Source organism: Saccopteryx leptura, chromosome 2 (assembly GCF_036850995.1).
Source record: "Saccopteryx leptura isolate mSacLep1 chromosome 2, mSacLep1_pri_phased_curated, whole genome shotgun sequence".
Lineage (NCBI taxonomy): Eukaryota > Metazoa > Chordata > Mammalia > Chiroptera > Emballonuridae > Saccopteryx > Saccopteryx leptura.
Genome location: NC_089504.1, coordinates 324985850 through 325008682, shown reverse-complemented (window position 1 = coordinate 325008682; position 22833 = coordinate 324985850). Strand labels below are relative to the sequence as shown.

At 42.6% G+C, this 22833-nt stretch overlaps 1 protein-coding gene across 1 annotated transcript in view; it reads right to left on the bottom strand.

The window, feature by feature from the left end:
- Nucleotides 1-22141, bottom strand: part of APPBP2 (amyloid beta precursor protein binding protein 2) — a 64318-nt gene extending 42177 nt beyond the window's left edge. The window contains exons 1-2 of the mRNA XM_066363163.1: nucleotides 21732-22141; nucleotides 1600-1688 (exon numbers count right to left, since the gene is read on the bottom strand). Coding sequence (XP_066219260.1) covers nucleotides 1600-1688; nucleotides 21732-21869 — 227 coding nt within the window. The 5' untranslated portion in view covers nucleotides 21870-22141. The remainder of the gene's footprint in view (nucleotides 1-1599; nucleotides 1689-21731) is intronic.
- Nucleotides 22142-22833: the final 692 nt, after the last annotated feature.

The following is a 22833-nucleotide window of genomic DNA, read 5'->3' as shown; positions in this document are numbered from 1 at the left end:
TTTTCTTAGAGTGCTTATAAAAGTTTTTCTGGCCCTGGCCAACTGGCTCAGCAGTAGTGTTGGTCCAGCATGTGGAAGTCCCGGGTTTGATTCCCAGTCAGGGCACACAGGAGAAGTGACCATCTGCTTCTCCACCCTTCTTCCTCCCCTTCTCTTTCTCCTCTCTTCCACAGCCATGGCTCGAATGTTTTTTAATAATAAAATTAAAAGTTTTTCTATAGCCTTCTTTAACCAAAATGAAATTTCAATCTATTATTCTTTATAGATTAATTTTAATTAAGTAACCAAGAAGTTTCATTATATGCTTAGTACACAGGCCACCTTTTATTATTATTATTATTGTTATTAAGTGAGAGGCAGGGAGGCAGAGAGATAGATTCCCACATGCACCTCGATCAGGACCCACCCTGGTAAGCCCCCTACCAGGCAATGCTCTGCCCATCTGGAGCAGCCGCTCTGTTGCTCGGCAACTAAGCTATTTTAGCGCCTGAGGCAACGCTATAGAGCCATCCTCAGTGCCCCAGGGCAATTTGCACAAAGCAATTGAGCTATGGTTGTGGGGGAAGGGGGTAGAAGAGAAGGTGGAGGAATGAAGAAGCAGACTATAGCTTCCCCTGTGTGCTCTGACCAGGAATTGAACCCAGGACTTCCACACGTCCAGCTGAAGCTCTACCACTGAGGAAACCAGCAAGGGCCTCATAGGCCACATTTCAAAAGTTATCCCTAAAAAGTGTTATTTGTCAATTATTTATTGTTTTAGTATACATACAATCCCTCTCTAAAACACAAAATCCATGAGGAAGAGACATTATAGATCTTTTTCAATACCATAACCCCAGCATATATACTTGACATATACTAGACATTCAACAAGTACTTACTTAATCTGTTTAACAAATGAAACAACTTAAAAAACAAAACAAAAAAAACAAACAGAAAAAACAAATGAAACAACTTCACAATATTCATATTAGACATTAGCAGTATTTTGTAAAACTATATTCTTATTTTCCTAGAAATGTTGGTTAGGGGGGAAAAAAGGAATTTAAAGCAAATACAGGGTCCCTGGCTAGTTTGCTTAGTGGTTAAGCATCGAGCTGGCACGTAAAAGTCCCAGGTTTGATTCCTGGTCAGGGTACATAGGAGAAACGACCAACTGCTTCCCCCCCCCCCCCCACTGCTTCTCTACCCTCTTACCCTCCACACCCACAGCCATGGACCAACTGATTTGAGCATGTAGGCCCCCAGTGCGGAGAATGGCTCTGTGGAGCCTCTGCCTCAAGAGCTAAAAATAGCTCGTTTGCAAGCATGGCCCCAGATGGGTCACCAGGTGGATCCTAGTAGGGTGCATTTTTTGAGAGAGTCTGTCTATCCCACCTCCTCTCACTTAAAATTAAAAAAAAAAAATTAAATAGAGAACAACACTCAAGAGAATAGCAAGTACAGTACAATCAAAAGCCATGTTACTGACACCTACATGTGGCTCCTACTGCATGATAATAACAAAAATGGGAAAGATGAATTTATACACTTAAAAATGGTTACAATGGTAAAATTTAAGTTATGAATAGTTTACCACAGTTTCAAAAATAAACTTACCTTTTATCCAGAGCTCTCAATACTTTAGCAAAAACTTCCAATTCACAAAATTCACTGCCCAGTTGACATAAACGTCCCTGCTGGTAAAGCTGAAATAAAAAACCAAAAAAAGATAATTTAAAAAAAACTGTAATTTAATTTCAATTGTATTTATGAACATAATTAGGTGAACTTAATATTTGATAAATTTAATGAATATGACTCAAAGTTGGTTTGATTACATAGTAATATCAGGAAACATAATTAAATTTTCATAATTTATAAAAAAGCATTTTTTTTTTTTTTTTTCATTTTTCTGAAGCTGGAAACAGGGAGAGACAGTCAGACAGACTCCCGCATGCGCCCGACCGGGATCCACCCGGCACGCCCACCATGGGGCGACGCTCTGCCCATCAGGGGGCGATGCTCTGCCCATCCTGGGCGTCGCCATGTTGCGACCAGAGCCACTCTAGCGCCTGGGGCAGAGGCCACAGAGCCATCCCCAGCGCCCGGGCCATCTTTGCTCCAATGGAGCCTTGGCTGCGGGAGGGGAAGAGAGAGACAGAGAGGAAAGCGCGGCGGAGGGGTGGAGAAGCAAATGGGCGCTTCTCCTGTGTGCCCTGGCCGGGAATCGAACCCGGGTCCTCCGCACGCTAGGCCGACGCTCTACCGCTGAGCCAACCGGCCAGGGCCAAAAAAGCATTTTAATAGTTATATGATACTAGAACTTAATATTTGTAAGCCATATGGTTCCACATATATGTGGACTCTGAAGAACAAAATAAACAAATGAAACAGAAACAGACTTGTAGATACAGAAAACTGATGGTCGCCAGGAAAGAGGAATGGCGGTCTCAGTGAAAGAGGTGAAGAACTGAGAAATACACACTGGTAGTTAGAAAAGAGTCATAAGGATGTAAAATAGAACACAGAGAACAAAATGATATTGTGATAACTATTTATTGTGTCAGGTGGGTACATAAACTATGAGGGGGAGTGGAGTATCACTTTATTTTGGTTTTTTAAAAAAAAAATTTATTTATTGACTTAATGGGGGTGAGGGAGAATAAGAACTAGTTGTTTTACTTCAGTTGTTTATTGCTTGCTTGTTGGATGTGCCTTGATTGGGCAAGCCCCAGATTCCCAACTGATGACCTCAGCTTCAGGTCAGTGCTCTATCCACTGTGTCAGGCATCACTTTGTAAATTTATGACTGTCTATCCACTAAGTTATACATTTAAAACAAATATATTTAATGCCAACTGTAATTGAAAAATAAAATAGGCCATAACCAAGTAGCTCAGTTGGTAAGAATGCCACCCCAATATGCCAAGGTTGCAGGTTTGATCCCTGGTCAGGGCACATACAAGAATCAACCAATAAATGCATAAATAAGTGGAACAACAAATCAATGTTTCTCACTTTCTCTCAAATCAATAAAATTTTAAAAAGACATGAAAATAGATATATGATCTCTCCCTTTCTGTCTGTCCTGTTGGTTCCCCCCACCTCAGTTAAAAAAAAAAAGAAAAAGAAAAGATGCTCATACATCACTAATCATCAGAGAAATACAAATTAAGACTACAGTGTGGTTGCCTGACCAGGTGGTGGAGCAGTGGATAGAGAGTAGGACTGGGATGCAGAGGACCCAGGTTCAAAATGCCCAAGTTGCTGGCTTGAGCAAGGGGTCACTCCGTCTGCTGTAGCCCCCCAGTCAAGGCATATATGAGAAAGCAATCAATGAACAACCAAGGTACCACAATGAAGAATTAATGCTTCTTATCTACCTCCCTTTCTGTCTGTCTCTTTCTCTGTCACTGTCACAAAAAGAACAGTAAACAAAACAAAAAAAAAAAAACCCTACCAAGAGACATCTCAAATAAACAATCTAACTTTATACTGACAGGAACCTGAAAAAAAACAACAGACAAAGCCCAAGTAGAAAGAAGGAAATAACGATCAAAGCAGAAACAAATTAAATAAGAGTCTAAAAACAATAGAAAAGCTCCAGAAAACCAAGAGCTGTTTTTTTGAAAAGATAAACAAGATTGGCAAACCTTTAACCAGACTCATCAAGAAAGAGAGCAAATAGGCCCTGGCCGGTTGGCTCAGTGGTAGAGCGTCGGCCTGCTGTGCAGGAGTCCCGGGTTTGATTCTCAGCCAGGGCACACAGGAGAGGTGCCCATCTGCTTCTCCACCTCTCCCCCTCTCCATCCTCTCTGTCTCTCTCTTCCCCTCCCGCAGCCCAGGCGCTAGAATGGCTCTGGTTGCAACAGAGTGATGCCCCAGATGGGCAGAGCATCGCCCCCTGGTGGGCATGCCAAGTGGATCCCGGTCAGGCGCATGCGGGAGTCTGTCTGACTGCCTCCCTGTTTCCAACTTCAGAAAAATACAAAAAACAAAACAAAAATAATAAAAAAGAGAGCAAATAAATAAAATTAGAAATGAAAGAGAAGTAACAACTGACACCAAAGAAATAAAAAGGATTTTAAGAAAATATTATGGCCTGACCAGGCAGGGGTGCATTGGATAGAGTGTTGGCCTGGCCCGTAGAAGACCCAAATTGGAAACCCCGAGGTTGCCGGCCTGATCGTGGGTTCATCCGGCTTAAGTACGGGCTCATCAGCTTGAGCTCAGGATCATAAACATGACCCCATGGTCACTGACTTAAGCAAGGGGGTCACTGGCTCAGCTGGAACCCCCTGGTCAAGGCACATGTGAGAAAGCAATCAATGAACAACTAAGGTGCCACTTCTTTTTTTTTTTTTTTTTAATCTTTTTTTTTTTTTTTTTTTTCATTTTTCTGAAGCTGGAAACAGGGAGAGACAGTCAGACAGACTCCCGCATGCGCCCGACCGGGATCCACCCGGCATGCCCACCAGGGGCGACGCTCTGCCCACCAGGGGGCGATGCTCTGCCCATCCTGGGCGTCGCCATGTTGCGACCAGAGCCACTCTAGCGCCTGGGGCAGAGGCCACAGAGCCATCCCCAGCGCCCGGGCCATCTTTACTCCAATGGAGCCTTGGCTGCGGGAGGGGAAGAGAGAAACAGAAAGGAAGGTGCGGCGGAGGGGTGGAGAAGCAAATGGGCGCTTCTCCTGTGTGCCCTGGCCGGGAATCGAACCCGGGTCCTCCGCGCGCTAGGCCGACGCTCTACCGCTGAGACAACCGGCCAGGGCTTAAGGTGCCACTTCTTATCTCTCTCTTTTCCCATCTGTCCCTATCTGTCCCTCTCTCTGACGCTGTCTCTCTTGGCTAAAAAAAAAAAAAAAAAAAGAGAGAAAATATTATGAACAACAAATTAGGCAAGCTGGAAAAAAACAGATAACATTCCTGAAAATATAATCTTCCAAAACTGAATCAGGATGAATTAAAGAATCTGGATAGACGGATTACAACTAGTAAAACTGAGTCATAAAACTCCTCACGAATAAAAGCCCTGGACCGGATGGTTTCACAGGTAAATTTTACTAAACAGGTGAAAAAGAACACCAATTGCCTGACCTGCAGTGGCGCAGTGGATAAAGTGTCTACCTGGAACGCTGAGGTAGCTGGTTCAAAACCCAGGGCTTGCCTGGTCAAGGCACTTATGGGAGTTGATGCTTCCTGTTCCTTCCTCCTTTCTCTTGCTCTCTCTTTCTCCTCTCTAAAATGAATAAAATCTTAAAACAACAACAAAAAAAATCTCACGAATCCTTCTCAAACTATTCCAAAAAATTCAAAAGGGAAGATTCCTAGGTTCATTTTATGAGATCAGCATTATCCTAATATCCAAACCAGATAAAGACACTACAAAGAAAGGAAACTGTGAGAGGGACAATATCCGTGATGAACACAGATGCTAAAATCCTCAACAAAATATTAACAAACCAGGTCCAGCAATACATTTTTTTTTTTGATGGAGAAAGAGAGAGAGACAGACAGACAGACAGTAAGGGAGAGAGATGAGAAGCATCAACTTATAGTTGTGGCACCTTAGTTGTTCCCTGATTGCTTTCTCATATGTGGCTTTGACCAAGCCAAGGGGCTGCAGCCAAGCCAGTTGACCCCCTTTCTCAAGCCAGCAACCTTAGGCTCAAGCCAGCAAACTTGGGCCTCAAGCCAGAGACTATGGAGTCATGTCTATGATCCCATGCTCAAGCCTGATGAGCCCACATTCAAGCCTGCTATTTCGGGTTTTGAACCCAGGTCCTTAGCGTCCCAGGCTAACACTCTACCACTGTGCTACTTTCTGGTCAGGCCAGCAATACATTAAAAAATCGTACACCATCAAATGGAATTTAATCCCAGGATGAAGGCTGGTAAAATATCCACAAATCAATAAATGTGATATGCCACATAAACAAAATAAAGAATAAAACCACATGACCTTATCAATAGATGCAGAAAAAGCTTTTAATAAAATTCAACACCCATTTATGATAAAAACTCTCAGCAAAGTGGAAATGGAGCATACTACAATGTAATAAGAGACCATAAATGACTAACCCACAGCCAACATCATACTCGGGCAAAAACTACTAGCATTTCCCTTAAGATCAGAAACAAGACAGGGGCCTGGACTGTGGTGACACAGTGCATCCTTGACCTGGAATACCGAGGTTGCCAGTTCGAAATCCTGGGCTTGCTGGGTCAAGGCACATATGACAGAGAACCAATGAACAAACGAAGTGAAGCAACTGAGAGTTGAAACTTCTTGCTCCCCTCACCCGCTCCTCTCTTTGTAAAATCAATAAATAAACTTAAAAAAAAAAAAGACAGGGATGTCTGCTTTCACCATTCTTATTCAACATAGGATTGGAAGTCCTAGCCACAGCTATCAGACACAAAAAATAAATAAAGGCATTCAAATTAGAAAGGAAGAAGTAAAACTCATTTATGTGCAGAAAACATGATACTGTATATAGAGAACTCTAAAGATTCCACCAACTGACCTGTGGTGGCGCAGTGGATAAAGTGTCAGCCTGAACACTGAGGTCACAGGTTTGAAACCCTGAGCTTGCCTGGTCAAAGGCACATATAGGAGTTGATGCTTCCTGCTCCTCCCCACTTCTCTCTCCCTTTCTAAAAATGAATAAATGAAATCTAAAAACAAAATTATTAAAAATAGAACTGTCTTACAACCCAGTGATTCCACTACTGGGAATTTATCTGAAGAAACCTGGAACAGCCTGACCAGGCGGTGGTGCAGTGGATAGAGTGTCAAACTGGAATGTGGAGGACCCAGGTTCGAGACCCCAAGGTCGCCAGACTGAGTGCGGGCTCATCTGGTTTGAGCAAGGCTCACTAGCTTGAACCCAACCGAGGTCGCTGGCTTGAGCAAGGGGTCACTTACTCTGCTGTAGCCCCCGGTCAAGGCACATATAAGAAATCAATCAATGAACAACTAAGGAACCGCAGTAAAGAATTGATGTTTCTCGTCTCTCTCCCTTCCTGTCTGTCTATCCCTATCTGTCTCTCTAACTCTGTCTCTGCCACAAAAAATAAAAAAATAAAATAAAAAAAAAATAAATCTCAGCTCTAAGTTATGAAAAAGAAAGAAAGAAACCTGGAACATAATTTGAAAGAATATATGCATCCCCATGTTCACTGCAGTATTATTTACAATAGCCAAGATTTGGAAGCAGCTCAAGTATCCATCAATAGATGATTGGATAAGAAAGCTGTAGTAAAGTACTACTCAGCTGTAAAAACAAAAACAAAAACAAAAAACCCTTTGCAAGTAGCATGGATGGATCTACAGCAGTGGTCCCCAACCTCCGGGCCGCGGACCGGTACCGGTCCGCAGAGAAAGAATAAATAACTTACATTATTCCCGTTTTATTTATATTTAAGCCTGAACGATGTTTTATTTTTAAAAAATGACCAGATTCCCTCTGTTACATCCATCTAAGACTCACTCTTGACACTTGTCTCGTAAGTTCGACAATTATATTTAAAAATACCAGTTTTTACGCCGGCCGCATAATTTTATTTTGTGCATTTATCCGTCCCACCCTAAAGGCCGGTCCGTGAAAATATTTTCTGACATTAAACCGGTCCGTGACCCAAAAAAGGCTGGGGACCACTGATCTAGAGAGCATTATGGTAAGTGAAATAAGTAGGAAAGACAAGGAGCACATGATTGCAGTCTTATGTGGAATCTAATGAACAAAATGAACAAGCAAATTAGAGATTCCTAGAAGGCAGGCTGACCGCTCTGTGTGTGTGTGGTGCATGTGTGTGTGGGGGGGTACTGAAGGGATTGAACAAAAAACGAGAATAAAATCTCATGGACAGGGATAACAGTTTGGTGATTCCCAGGGGGAAGGTAGAGCTGGGGGGAGGTAGAGGAGAAAATAAAAGGGGATAAATGATGATGAAAGGAGACTTGACTTGGGTGGTAAACACACAATAGAGTGCATAGATGATGCATTGTAAAATTTGCACCTCAAACCTGAATAATTTTGTTAACCAGTATTACCCCAATAAACTCAATAAAACAGAAAAATAAATTAATAAAAATGTATCCTTTCCTTAATTGATTTTTGGAGAGGAGAGAGAATGTGTGTGGAAAAGAGAGGAGAGAGAAGCAGGAAGCATCAACTCATAGCAAGCCCAGGATTTCAAACTAGCAACCACAGCGTTCCAGGTCGACACTTTATCTACTGTACCACCACAGGTCCTTTACCTCTAAAATAAATAAAAGTAGCAATATTTTGTTTTAATAATACACATGTGCTATCTTCATTTTTTTTGCTTTTTTTTTGTATTTTTTGAAGCGAGAAGCGGGGAGGCAGAGAGACAGTCCCACATGGGCCCAACCGGGATCCACCCAGCATGTCTACCAGGGGCGATGCTCTGCCCATCTGGGGCATTGCTCCGTTGCAACCGGAGCCATTCTAGCACCTGAGGCGAAGCCATAGAGCAGTAGTTCTCAAACTTTTTGAAGTTGGAGCACATTTAAAATCCTACAAATTGTAGGTGTACTATATACAAATTTCTGAGAAATATGTTATAATAATTAAGTCAAATATTAAATAAAAAATATATAAATTCCAAATGTGCTTTTATGGTAATTAAACAAAATAAATACGACAAAATTAACTTTATTCTGATATTAAAAAACATTTTTGAGGAAAAAAAAATTTTATGTTACATTTTTTATGCTTTTTAGAATTCGTAAAAAAGGGGTTAAAAAAGAAAAATACAACAAAAGTTATCTTTTAATATATGTAGATACATTCTTAGTAAGATTTAGTAAATTTGGCAGGTCCCAGCATGAATGTGTTAACTTTTTTTATTATTGTGTTTATGAGAAACATAAACGTGATGTATCCTAGCGATTTCTTCAATTATTGGGCATATATCTGAAAGGCAAACTCTCATTTCCTTGTCAATACATTGAAGAATTCCTCTCTTTTTACTCTTGTGTTGAGTGCAGAAAACCCCCACCATACACATCTCTTAATTTTACACCACACAAAGAAGAAACTTGCCTCCAGTCTTTCCGGGGAACATGGGGGGTAGTGTAAACAATCCAGCACCACAGCTTAACAGCCTTTTGCAACCTAATCAGGCAAGTGAGGTGGGGGGTTGGGCAGACTGTCAGCTTATAGCAGATTCCCCACACCTCTGTCCCCCAAAAATCTAAACTCTATAAACCCTGTTGGTTTTTTGGTCCCAACATGAACATATTTCTCTGGAATATCATAGGGCGCACCTGAAAATCTTCTAGGGTGCACCAGTGTGCCCTGGCGCACATTTTGAGAACCACTGCCATGGAGCCATCCTCAGTGCCTGGGCCAATTTTGCCCCAAGGCACCTTGGCTGCAAGAGAGGAAGAAAGAGAGAAAGAGAGAGAGAGAGAAATGTTAGGGGGAAGGGTGGAGAAGCAGATGGGTGCTTCTGCTGTGTGCCCTGACCAGGAATTGAACCGGACATCCACACGCAGGGCCGAAGCTCTACCACTGAGCCAACCGGACAGAGCCGTGCTATCTTCATTTAAAAGATACATGTAGTCACCACAGATCAGGGTAAATAACCAGCTATAAAACATTCGTTTCCTTTCATTTCAGTAGAATTACATATACATTTTTAGAAACATTAGAAAATATAGAAAATAATTTATATAAAAGAAAAACATTAGCCTGACCTGTGGTGGCACAGTGGATAAGGTGTTGACCTGGATGCTGAGGTAGCCGGTTTGAAACCTTGGGCTTGCCTGGTCAAAGAACATATATGGGAGTTGATGCTTCCTGCTTCTCCCCTACTTCTTTCTCTCTCTCTTCCCATCTCCCCTCTCTAAAATGAATTAAAAATTTAAAAGAGGCCCAGGCTGGTTTGCTCAGTGGTAAAGCATAGGCCCAGAATGTGAATGTCCCAGGTTCGATTCCCGGTCAGGGCACACAGGCAAAATGACCATTTGCTTCTCTACTCTTCTCCCTTCTCTCCCTCTCTCTCTGTCTCTTCCTCCCCTGCAGCCATGACTCTACTGGTTTGAGCTAGTTTGCTGCCAGTGGTAAGGATGGCTCCTCTGCCTTGGATGCTAAGAAAAAAATGGCTCTGCCTGCAGTGCAACAGCAGCAAATCGGCAAAACAACACCCACTACTGGGTTTGTTGGTGGAACCCAGTAGGGGTGCATGCGAGTGTTCGTCTCTCTGCCTCTTCCCCTCTCACTAAAATAAAAGAAGAAAGAGAAATAAAACAAAAACAAAAAAAACATTCACTCAATTTTATCATCAAGAGGAAATCTGTCAACATAATGGCACGTTTCTTTTCAGTCCTCTTTTTCTTATTCATCTTGTAGAAGTTATGACTTTTTTTCATAAACCTTCATTATGTAAGTTAAAAGCTTCTTTTTCCTGGCTCTGGCTGGTTAGCTCAGTGGTAGAGCATTGGCACAGCCTGTAGATGTCCCAAGTTTAATTCCCGGCCAGGGCACACAGGAGAAGCGCCCATCTGCTTCTCCACCCCTCCCCCTCTCCTTCCTCTCTGTCTCTCTCTTCCCCTCCTGCAGCCAAGACTCCATTGGAGCAAAGTTGGCCTGGGCGCTGAGGACAGCTCCATGGCTTCCATCTCAGGGGCTAGAATGGCTCCAGTTGCAACAGAGCAATGCCCCAGATAGGTAGAACATTGCCCTCTAGTAGGCTTGCCGGGTGGATCCCGGTCAGGCGCATGCAGGAATCTGTCTCTCCACCTCCCTGCTTCTCACTTCAGAAAAATACAAAAAAAACCCAACAACCCCAAAACCTTTTTTCCCATTACACATCATCTTTAAGTTATTGAACATGGTTCCAAAATATATTTTTGAGATTCTGATTAAGTCTAGACTAAATATATAGATATAGAAAGTCTATAGAAAATCCTAAATCTTCCGATCTGGGAATAAAATATGTCCTTTCTACATTTATTAAATACTTTTGGAGTCTTCTTTTTAAATTTACTTCATGGCATGTTTTCTGTTGTTATTTTGAGTAAAACATATTCTTTCTTACACTTCATACAGAAAAACTGAATTTTAATTACAAGTGTGTAATCATTCCCTTTTGTGTGTGTTTTTGGGTTTTTTTGGTGACAGGGACCGACAGGGACAGACAGACAGGAATATGAGAAGCATCAATTCTTTGTTGTGGCACCTTAGCACATTAATTGCTTTCTCATATGTGCCTTGACTGGGGGGCTACAGCAGACCAAGTGATCCCTTGCTCCAGCCAGCGACCTTGGGCTCAAGCTGGTGAGCCTTACTCAAACCAGATGAGCCCGCGCTCAAGCTGGTGACCTTGGGGCTTTGAACCTGGGTCCTCCACGTCCCAGTCTGACGTTCTATCCACTGCACCACTGCCTGGTCAGGTCCCTCTTCCTATCTTATTGCCACAGTTTTTCAGTTGATTTTGCTGCATTTTTCTTTATTCTAACTGTATTGGTTAGCAACTTCACCAATGTTGAATAAGCAGGATATAGTTCCAGAACTAAGCCTGAAAGTCTTTAATTTAAAATATTTAATAATATTGATAATAGATGATACCTTATTACAGCCCTGATTTAAATCAGAATGCTTTAAGTGTTTAACAACTAAGTATTTTTATTTAGGTATGTGTATTTAAATTACCTTTTGATTAGGTGTATGTTTATAATGTCAACGTGTGTTCCTTTTTTGTGTGTGTGACAGAGAGACAGAGAGGAACAAATGGGGACAGGCAGGCAGGCAGGGAGAGAGATGAGAGGCGTCAATTCTTTGTGGGGGGGACTACAGCAGAGTGAGGGATCCCTTGCTCAATCCAGCAACCTTGGGCTCAAGCCAGCGACCGTGAGGTCATGTCTATAATCCCATGCTCAAGCCAGCGACACTTAAACCAGCTGGCTTAAGCTGGTGAGCCCACACTCAAGCCGACAAACTCAGGGTTTTGAACCTGGATCTTCTTTGTCCCAGTACGATGCTCTAGCCACTGCACCACCACCTCGTCAGGTGTGTTCCCTTTTTAAGTTTAATGAAAGAGCCTGATGGTTGGTGACACAGAGGATAGAGTGTCAACCTGAAATGCTAAGGACCCAGGTTCAAAACCGCCAAATCACCAGCGCGTTGGCTTGAGTGCCAGGTTGCCAGTCTGAGTGCAGGATCCCTGGCTTGAACACAAGGTCATTGACATGATCCTAAGGTCCCTGGCTCGCGCCCAAAGGTCACTGGCTTGAAGCCCAAGGTTGCTGGCTTGAGCAAGGGGTCAGTGGCTCAGCTTGAGCCCCTCCCCCCAGGTCCTCCAGCCAAGGCACATCTGAGAAGCAATCAATGAACTAAAGTGAAGCAACTATGAGTTGATATTTCTTACTCTCTCTCCTCCCTTTCCCTGTCTCTCTCTCAAAATCAATTTAAAAAATGAAGGAGGAAAAAAAAGGCTTGAGAGATGTTAGATTTTTATACTATGATGACAATTTTCCTCTATCCTATTAATATGGTAAATCATATGAACAGACTTACTGATTTACATTTGCAATTATTTTACCTAGAATTTTTCCCTCATGATTTACAAATGAGGTTTTACTAAAGACTTCCTTTTTATCTTAGGTTTTGGTATCAACATTATGCTGATAATTTTTACCTCTTTTCTATTGGAAAAAACTAGGTTGGTCTGGAACAAGTTGGGTTTTTTTAACTTTTTAAAAATTTTTATTGATTTTAGAGAGGAAGGAGGAGAAGAGAAAGAGCGTGGGAGTCAGGCAGGGAGGGAGAGAGAGAAACATCAATTTGTTGTTCCACTTATATTTATGCATTCATTGGTTGATTCTTGTATACACGCTGACCAGGTACTCAACCCACAACATTGGTGCACTGGGACATCGGGATGATGCTCTATAACCCAGGGGTCCCCAAACTATTTACACAGGGGGCCAGTTCACTGTCCCTCAGACTGTTGGAGGGCCGGACTATAAAAAAAACTATGAACAAATCCCTATGCACATTGCACATATCTTATTTTAAAGTAAAAAAACAAAACAGGAACAAATACAATATTTAAAATAAAGAACAAGTAAATTTAAATCAACAAACTGACCAGTATTTCAATGGTAACTATGGGACTGCTTTTGGCTAATGAGATGGTGGTGCCCCTTCCGGAAGTGTGGTGGGGGCCGGATAAATGGCCTCAGGGGGCCACATGCGGCCCGTAGTTTGAGGACCTCTGCTCTAACCCAGTGGTCACCAAACTCATTAGTCAAGACAGCCAAATATCAACAGTATAATGATTGAAATTTTTTTTGAGAGCCAAATTTTTTAAACTTAAACTATATAGGTAGGTACATTGTTATTAACTTAATTACGGTACTCCTAAACTGGCCTTTGCTAAAACCATCCTCAATCTGATTGAGCCGCATGTGGCTCACGAACCACAGTTTGCTGACCACTGCAGTCTACACCACTGAGATACCATGCCAGGGCCTGATACTCCATTTTAGTTTGCCTTCCTATTGGAACACCTTTTTCTTTAATTTTTTTCTTTTTTATTTTATTTTTTTTAATTTTTTTATTTATTCATTTTAGAGAGGAGAGGGAGAGACAGAGAGAGAAGGGGGAGGAGCTGGAAGCATCAACTCCCATATGTGCCTTGACCAGGCAAGCCCAGGGTTTTGAACCGGCGACCTCAGCATTTCCAGGTCGACGCTTTTATCCCCTGTGCCACTAATTTTTTTCTTAAGTGAGAAGTGGGAGGCCCCTAGAGAGGCAGAGACAGACTCCCACATGTGCCCCAACCGAGATCAAACTGGCAAGCCCACTAGGGGGTGATGCTCTGCCCATCTGGGCCACTGCTCTGTTACTCTGAATGGAGCCATTTCAGTGCCTGAGGTGAGGCCATGGAGCCATCCTCAGCACTCGGGGTCAAATTGCTCAAACCATTCGAGCCATGGCTGCGGGAGAGGAATATAGAGAGAGAGAACGAAGAGGAGTGGAGAAGCAGATGGTCAATTCTCATGTGTGCCCTGACTGGAAATCAAACTCGGGACTTCCAAACACAGGGCCGATACTCTACCGCTGAGCCAACTGGCCAGAGTGGAACGTCTTTTGATATTTACTGGCCATTCATATTTTTTCTCTTCTATGTGCTGGCTGTTCAGGTCTTCTGGAAATGAACTGGTCTTTTTTGGACTCGTTAGTAATAAGTCTTTCATTATTAGGAAATTCACCCTTACTGATATATGTTTTAACTTGCATGCTTTTTTTTTTAACGTGCTTATAATTTTTAATGAAGTATTTTCCTTTTTTCCTCCTAGGTTTTGGTTTCATGCTTAGAAAAGCCTTTCTCATGCCAAGATGGCATTCCAGTGTTGGCAAGACAATAAGAGAACTTTACCTTTTATAATATTACTTATTTTTATGTTTGACATTTTTTGTCATTAAATTTTTTTTTCTTCAATTTATTGATTTTAGAGAGGAGAGAGAGAGAGAGACAGGAACAATGATCTGCTCCTGTATGCGCCCTGACCTGGGACCAAACTAGTAACTTTTGTGCTTGCGCTGACACTTGTCAACTGTGCTATCCGGCCAGAGCAGGTAAGTTTGACATTTAAAAATTTGTAAATTGACTTAAAAACAATTTATTAAAAAAATTTCAGGCCCTGGCCAGTAGGCTCAGCAGTAGTGTCAGCACGGCGTGTGAAGTCTCAGGTTCAATTCCCAGTCAGGGCACACAGGAGAAGCGCCCATCTGCTTCTCCACTCTTCCCCCTCTCCTTCCTCTTTCTCTCTTCCCCTCTGGCAGCCAAAGCTCCATTGGAGCAAAGCTGGCCTCGGTGCTGAGGACGGCTCCATGGCCTCCACCTCAGGTGCGAGAATGGTTCCTGCCACAAAGGAGCAACACCCCAAATGGGCAGAGCATCGCCCCCTGGTGGGCATGCCAGGTGGATCCTGGTCAAGTCCATGTGGGAGTCTGTCTGCCTCCCCAATTCTAACTTTGGAAAAATACAAAAAAAAATTTATTTTTTTTCAATCACTTTTCACTGTAAGATACTGACCCAATAATTTAGGGAATTCATTTTGGTATACAGTGTGAAGTCTAACTTTTCCTCCAAATACTCAGTCACTCAAAGTATTTTTGTATGTTTCCTCCATTTATTTAACATAGAGTATTGTCTCATAATTTTATCATAAACTAAACTCAGAAATATGCTTTGGTTTCTATCTTGACTGTTTTTGTTGTTGATTTTGTTTTAATATTTGTAAGAGTTTATTTGAGCCAATACTGATGACAATTACTGGGAAGCAAGATCTCAAATACTCCTATGTTCTATAAATTTCTCCCTCTGCCTTTCTTATGCCAGTGCGACACTGTATGTAGCTTTCTAATATAATTGACTGTCTTATAAAGCACATCTCTGTAAATATTGTGCATCTTCAAAATTTCACATTTAATCAGTTTCCTAAACTCAATAAAATTCTGAGAATCTGATTCAAATTGTGATAAATTCATAGCTAAAACTGAGATGAATTGACATATTTATAACATTACCTACCTTCCAATCAAGATACATGATATGACTGGCTATTTATGTTCTTTTATGCTCCTCCCTTGTAAAGTTTTCATTCTCAATTTATTAATCCTAAAAGCTCTTTTTATGAAAACATTATTAACTCATTGGCTGTCAAATATGTTGCAAGAATTTTTTTTCTATTTGTTATCAGCCAATTTAAAAAATTATGAGAATATTAGTTGAGACAAATATATAGCTATACAGGCCCTGGCCGGTTGGCTCAGTGGTAGAGCGTCGGCCTGGCGTGCGGGGGACCCAGGTTCGATTCCCGGCCAGGGCACATAGGAGAAGCGCCCATTTGCTTCTCCACCCCCGCCCCCTCCTTCCTCTCTGTCTCTCTCTTCCCCTCCCGCAGCCAAGGCTCCATTGGAGCAAAGATGGCCTGGGCGCTGGGGATGGCTCCTTGGCCTCTGCCCCAGGCGCTAGAGTGGCTCTGGTCGCGGCAGAGCGACACCCCAGGGGGGCAGAGCATCGCCCCTGGTGGGCGTGCCAGGTGGATCCCGGTCGGGCACATGTGGGAGTCTGTCTGACTGTCTCTCCCTGTTTCCAGCTTCAGAAAAAAAAAAAAATATATATATATATATATATAGCTATACAACAAAAATATACATAGAAAAATAAAAAATTAACTCTAACATTAAATCAAACATGAATTTGTATTGTATGGTTTTCAGCCTAAGACTAGAATGGTTTAAATTAAAACCATTAAGTTCAAGACTGAATACAATAAATAGAATGAATTACTAAAACACTTCACTAAGTCAAAACTTAATTCCATAGCATATTTTCTAACTGAAACAGAACACAAGATATACCATCAGCAGTTAAAATAAAAAGGAAAGGTCACACAGGTTATTCTTTAAGGAACCCAGCCCTTTATTCTATTTGCTTTCACTTGATATAAAATTTTACTATTACTTTTATTTACACCTCATAGAATATAACTTTTTATCAAGCCATTTTTACCACCTGTCAATTTTTTAAAACATTTTTAGTGAACTTCTCTTCCCGTATACCTCAGCAGTCATTTTCAACTTTAGTTTAGCTTTCCTACATGAAAAACCAGCAGTCCTAGCCACGCCCCCATTCGTTTAGTGAAAGAGAGAGACAGAGACAGCCAGGAAGGGAGAGAAATGAAAAGTATCAATTTGTAGTTGTGGCACCTTAGTTGTTCACTGATTGCTTCCTCATACATGCCTTGATGGAGGAAGGGGGTTTCCAGGCGAACCAGTGACCCCTTGTTCAAGCCAGCAACCTTGTGCTTCAAGCCACTGATGATGTGGTCACGTTTATGATCCCACACTCAAACAGCAGCCTCAAGGTTTTTACCTGGGTCCTCAGCATCCCAGGTCCACGCTCTATCTACTGTGCCACTGCCTGGTCGGGCTCCTAGCCCTTACTATTAGCAGATAGTCTTACCTTATCATGACAACCATTCTTTACAAACTTACCTATGTTGATATTTTATGTCCTTATGTCTTAATTGTTTTCAACTCATCTTAGAGAAAGAAATATTCTTGACCCAACTCCAATTTATGACTGATACCTTAATTTATGCACCACGAAGAATGGAGCAAGACTCTTTAATTACTGCTCCTGCTTAGGAACTCTACTCCATAATTTATTTCCTCCCTTACTTATATATTTACTTAACCTCTTGGTTTCTGCCATTCAGCCAATACATACATTCTAACATCTTGCATTGTTAAAAAAAAATATCCCTTTAGCCTGACCAGGCAGTGGCACAGTGGATAGAGTATCGGACTGGGACGCAGAGGACCCAGGTTTGAAACCTCAAGGTCGCCAGCTTGAGCTCAGGCTCATCTGGTTTGAGCAAGGCTCACTAGCTTGAGCCCAAGGTCGCTGGCTTGAGCAAGCGGTCACTCGGTCTGCTGTAGCCACCTCCACCCATCAAGGCACATATGAAAAAGCAATCAATAAACAACTTAAGGAGCCACAACAAAGAACTGATGCTTCTCATCTCTCTCTCTTCCTGTCTGTCCCTATCTATTCCTTTGTCTGTCTCTGTCACAGACACACACACACACACAACATCCCTTCACATTTTATCCTTTGTATGTATCAATACCTCCCTTTTGACCCATTTTAGAGAGCCATCAACAGCTTGTTTCTTCACCTCCCATTCATTCCACAATCCCACCTCCTAAAGCTTTATGTTGGTACCTTCACCTGAAGCTACTGACAAAAATGAACACAGTGACACTGGACTAAACTAATCAAGAGGGATGCGAGAATTTTTGATTCCCAAATACTGTAATTTTGTCTATAACTATGCCTTTTGATGAAAGTTGGGATTGATAGAGGGATCTAATTATAAGTCTCTTCTTGGCTTTACATTGAAGAAAATGCAACTATAAACAGCAAGTCCCTTAAAATTTTCACCAATTGGGCATGGGATGAATATATGTATTAAAATGCTTAAAAAGTGTCTTATATTTATGTGTTGATGCAGGGTTTAAAAGAAAAGTTTCTTTTTAAAGAAATTTATTTGCCTGACCAGTCGTGGTACAGTGGATGGAGTGCTGATGTGGGACGCTGAGGACCCAGGTTCAAAACCCTGAGATCTCCACTTAAACGCTGCCTTGACTGTCTTAGGTGCAGGCTCACCAGCTTGAGCACAGGATCATAGACATGATCCCATGGTCACAAGCTTGAGTAAGGGAGTTCTGCTGGAAGCCACCTCCATCAAGGAATGTACAAAAAGCAATCAGCGAACAACTAAAGTGCCACAACTACGAGCCGATGCTTCTCTTTTTCTTTCTTTTTTTCCCCTTAAGTGAGAGCAGGGGGGAAAGTGAGCCAGACTCCCACATGCCCCCTAAGATCCACCTGGCAACCCCCACCCCAGGCCAGTACTTGAATCAACCGAGCTATCCTCAGGGCCCAGGGCTAACACTCAGACCAACTGAGCCACAGGTTGTGAGAAAAGAAGAGAGAGAAAAGGGGGTGAGAAGCAGATAGATGATCGCTTCTTATGTATGCCCTGACCAGAAATGGAACCAGGGACATCTGCACACTGAGCCAACCGGCCGGGGCCCAGGTGATGCTTCTCATTCTCTCTCCCTCCCTGTCTCCCCCCCCCCCACACACACACACAAATTATTTTGTTGATTTTAGACGAGGAGGGGAGAGGAAGAGGGAGAGGGGGAGAGGGGGAAAAGGAAGAGGGAGAGAATAGGAGGGAGAAAGAGGGCGAGGGAGGGAGAAGGGAGAAAGGGAGGGAGAAGGAAGAAAGGGAGGGAGAGGAAGAAAAGGAAGAAGAAGGAAGAAAGGGAGGGAGGAGGAGAAAGAGGAGAGAGGAGAAAGGAGAGAGAGGGAAAAAGAGGGAGAGAGGGTGAGGGAGGGAGAGAGAGGAAGCAAGAGGGAGAGAGTGAAACATCAATTGGCAACCTTTGCATATCAGGGCTATGCTCAACCAAGCAAGCTATCCGGCCAGGGCAAGAAAAGTTCCTTCTTACATTTTCATTAGATTAAAAACTGAAGTCTAGGAACTGATTTTCACTCTAACTAGTTCTATAAAAGCTAATAAAAAATTAGTTCTATAATGTCTTTCATAAAAATCTTACTTCAAGATGCAAAATCTTTCTAAGCAAGGTCCAAAGGAACTAAAATTAGGTACAAAACACTCACTAAATTACTTAACTTTCTCACCTCATTATAAAGTCATATCCTACTTTATAATTTGTGAGGATAAACAAGATAGCCTGTAAAAACACAGTCCAGACAAATGTTAGATACACTGCTCACAAAAATTAAGGGATACTCTATCACTTCATATTCATTTTGAAATACCCCATAACTTTTGTGAGCAGTGTACCTTCCTTCACCTTAGCACAGTGCCATAATCCCAAGAGACACATAACTATTAAGGATAAAAGTATACCAAAGAAGCAATATTAAAACTTTGTGTGCCTGACTGGTAGTGGCACAATGGATAGAACGTCAGCCTGGGACACTGAGGTCCTGAAATACAGAAAAGAAAGGCTCTTAACATGAATAATTTTTGGCAAAACTTACTTTCTCTAAAATAAAGAGACTTTTAGCAGAACTTACTTTTTCTGAAAAGATTCCCTATTCCTGGCTATGAGTCTGGTCTCACAGACTGTGGCCTTGGGCTAGCTTTGCAAAGTCGCAGGTGTTCTCAGAATGTTTCACCCTGAATTAACCCTATAGATAAACATTGTAAGAAAGCTTGTTTCACTGCTTTGTTTTATTGCTATGTTTCTTCTCCTCCCCATTCCTCAGTCACTATGTAATTTTCCCTTTAAAAGCCAGCCCCCAACTGTATTCCCTGCCACACTGATTTGAAAGGCTTCAGCTTCCATGTGGTCCGCACACTGGCATTGAAACCCTGAGGTTGCCAGCTTGAGCATGAGATCATCAAAATGATCCCACAGTTGTGGGCTTGAGCACAAAGAGTGCTGGCTTAAGCCCAAAATCCCTGGCTTGAGCAAGGGGTCACTGGCTCAGCTGGAAACCTCCCCCCCCCAGTCAAGTTATGTCTGAGAAGCAACCTATGAACTAAAGTGACTCAACTACAAGTTAATGCTTCTCACCTCTCCCTTCCTGTCTCTCTCTCTAAAAAAAAACACCTTTGTGAACTATGTGAAACAGAAAATGTGGCAAAAGCACCATCTGTTAATATATATATATATTAACAAATTTCAAATAAAACGCTTCAATTAGGAGGAGCAAGTTAATAGAAGACAACCAAGTATTTAAAGGGAATTCAACTACTAAATGTACTTTGAAATTTCCAACAATTTTTCTCTAAAAGTGTGAAAGACTGCTTAGCCCTGCCCTGCGGGTAGCTTAGTGGATAAAGCATCAACCTGGAACACTGATGTCAGATTTGAAACAAAGGGCTTGCCCGGTCAAGGCACATACGGGAGTTGATGCTTCCTCCTCCTTCTCCCCTTCTTTTTCTCTCTCTACTCTCTAAAATGAATAAAAAAAAAAAAAAAAGTAAAGCAGTTGAATTTAACAGGATGCGGCAAGTTGGATGCTTTGTAAAAAAATTATTCTGGGGTGGGGAAAGCAGGCAATCTTCCCAATAAAACAACTGCCATAAAACACTATACATATATAAGAACATACATCTGTTAAATATCAGTTTACACTGTTCCAGCCAACTTACAAAGCAAGAGGAATTATTTAAGATCTAAAAAATCAATCATATTCTACTTCTGGTCAAATTTTTTATTGGGTGGCTACTGGAGAATGAAGTTATCCATGCCAATTCAAGGCAAGAACTGAATAATAAATCCACTGTTCACATTCAAATGTAGGAGGAGAGGAAAAGGGAGACTCCAAGTTCATCAAGTTCCCCAACCTCTTTAAATACTGCAAAAATTGTCCACAACTAGAGACTCCTACCCTTGAAACTCCTTGGAGACTTTGTTGAGACTTTTGAGGGGGAGTGATTTGGGAATACTACAAGATTGCAACTTCCAAATACATGAACATAATTTAAATTCTAAAGCATTTTTTCTCTTAGGAAAGATTCCCCCTCTTTCAAATAGTTTATCAACACTCCCGTATTAATAAAATCCCCAATTTAACTCCAAGTATAAACAAAAACCAAAGTTTTAAAGAACAGAATAAAGACCTCGACTGTTTCCAATAATTCCTCAACTTCCTCTCGATTAGGATGAGGAGAAACCTAGGAAGAAGCATTAAAAAATACTTGGGAAGGAGGGTGGCGAGAGGAAAAAAGTAGGAAAAGGGTGGGTGGTGGGAGTAGAGCAAAAAGTTCAGCTGATGTTGACACTTCATCGGGAAAAGAGGACAGAAAATATCCCGAAGACACAGGCTAGAAGGGAAGGACTGAGTGGGACGGGGCGCAATAGAGGAAGTCCACGCAAAGGCCTACCCACGGGGGGCACAGCGTAGGAGGGAAGAGCAAACTGGGGAAAGACTCCTTTGGAAGAGAAACCAATTAAGGCCCAAGAGCTTGAAAGCGAATATGGAGACAGGGTGTTTCAAAACTGGCAACCCCGGGACCGCACCAGATGTCTCGGAGGCCATCCAGCTATGAGAAGGTGAGGAGTTAACCGCGAGGGTTCGCAGACGTGGAAGGGGGTGCGGCTCCATGGGTCGCGGCAGGAGAGCGGAGAGCAGGCCCACGGTCCGTACCTTGTAGTAAACATCGAACTGGATATTCTCGGGCAAGGAGCGGATATCTCGGCGGGAGCGGATATAGTTGTCCACGACAGCGGAGATGGCGGTGTTGTAGAGAGTCTCTGGGATCCACTCTAGCTCCACGGCCGCCATCTTCCTTCCCTCCTCCTCCTCCGCCTCCTCCGCCTCCTCCTCCCGAAGGCCCCCGCCTCCCTCCGTAGCGAACTCCTCTGCGGCCCCGGACGATTCGGAGGAGCGGCGGCAGCCACGCGGGCACGCAGCAGAAGGGCACGGCCACCCTGGCTCCTCCCGGAGCGAGCTGGGGGCAGGGTACGAAGTAGGCTCGGGTGAGGAGCAGGGGAGGGAGCAGGGGTCAGTGGCCCAAGGCCTTACATCTCGGGATTGAGAGAAACCCAGGTTCCGTCCCAGCGCCTATCACTGCAGGGGCGGGACTGCGTGTGCGCCGTCATGACGTCAGCGCGCGCCGACGCGCTGGAGGGAAGGAATGCGGCAGGCGGAAAACTTGGAAACAGCGGTGATCCTTTCCACCGTGAGTGTGCTTGCCAAGGGGCCGCAGTTGTGTGGATGTGGGTCGAGTTCCTGCATTGGGACGAGTTATTCCGAGCACTTTTACCCGCACGTTCCCTTCAGCAGAATCTGCCTTAGGCACCTACCTTTTCGCGGCTCAGGTAAAAGTGTGTATTCTTTTCTCACAAAAATGCACAATTATTAAATTATGTATTCATGTCCATTTCTTTTATTTTTTATACAACCCCAGAAATTTTCCCACTTTACTTTCTTCAGCCTCCCTAATTTATCACCAATAAAATTCAAGTAACCCCTTAAAACTCATCCTTTGGTTGTAATGAAAATAAGGTACAAAACTGCCAAAAAAAGAAAGAAAGAAAAAGAATGCATGGCATTCTGTCTCCAAAATTAATGCAGAATGCTACCTACTAGGATGCTCCCCCTATTCTTGATCTCTTCTGTTTTCATTAACATACATAACACACACCCAATTTGGTCCTAAGCAATGGACAATATACCAGGTCATTTGCCAGTCCTTATCTTGAGGAAGCCCAGTTGGAACCTGCCCTGCACAGTCTGCCTACTTAAC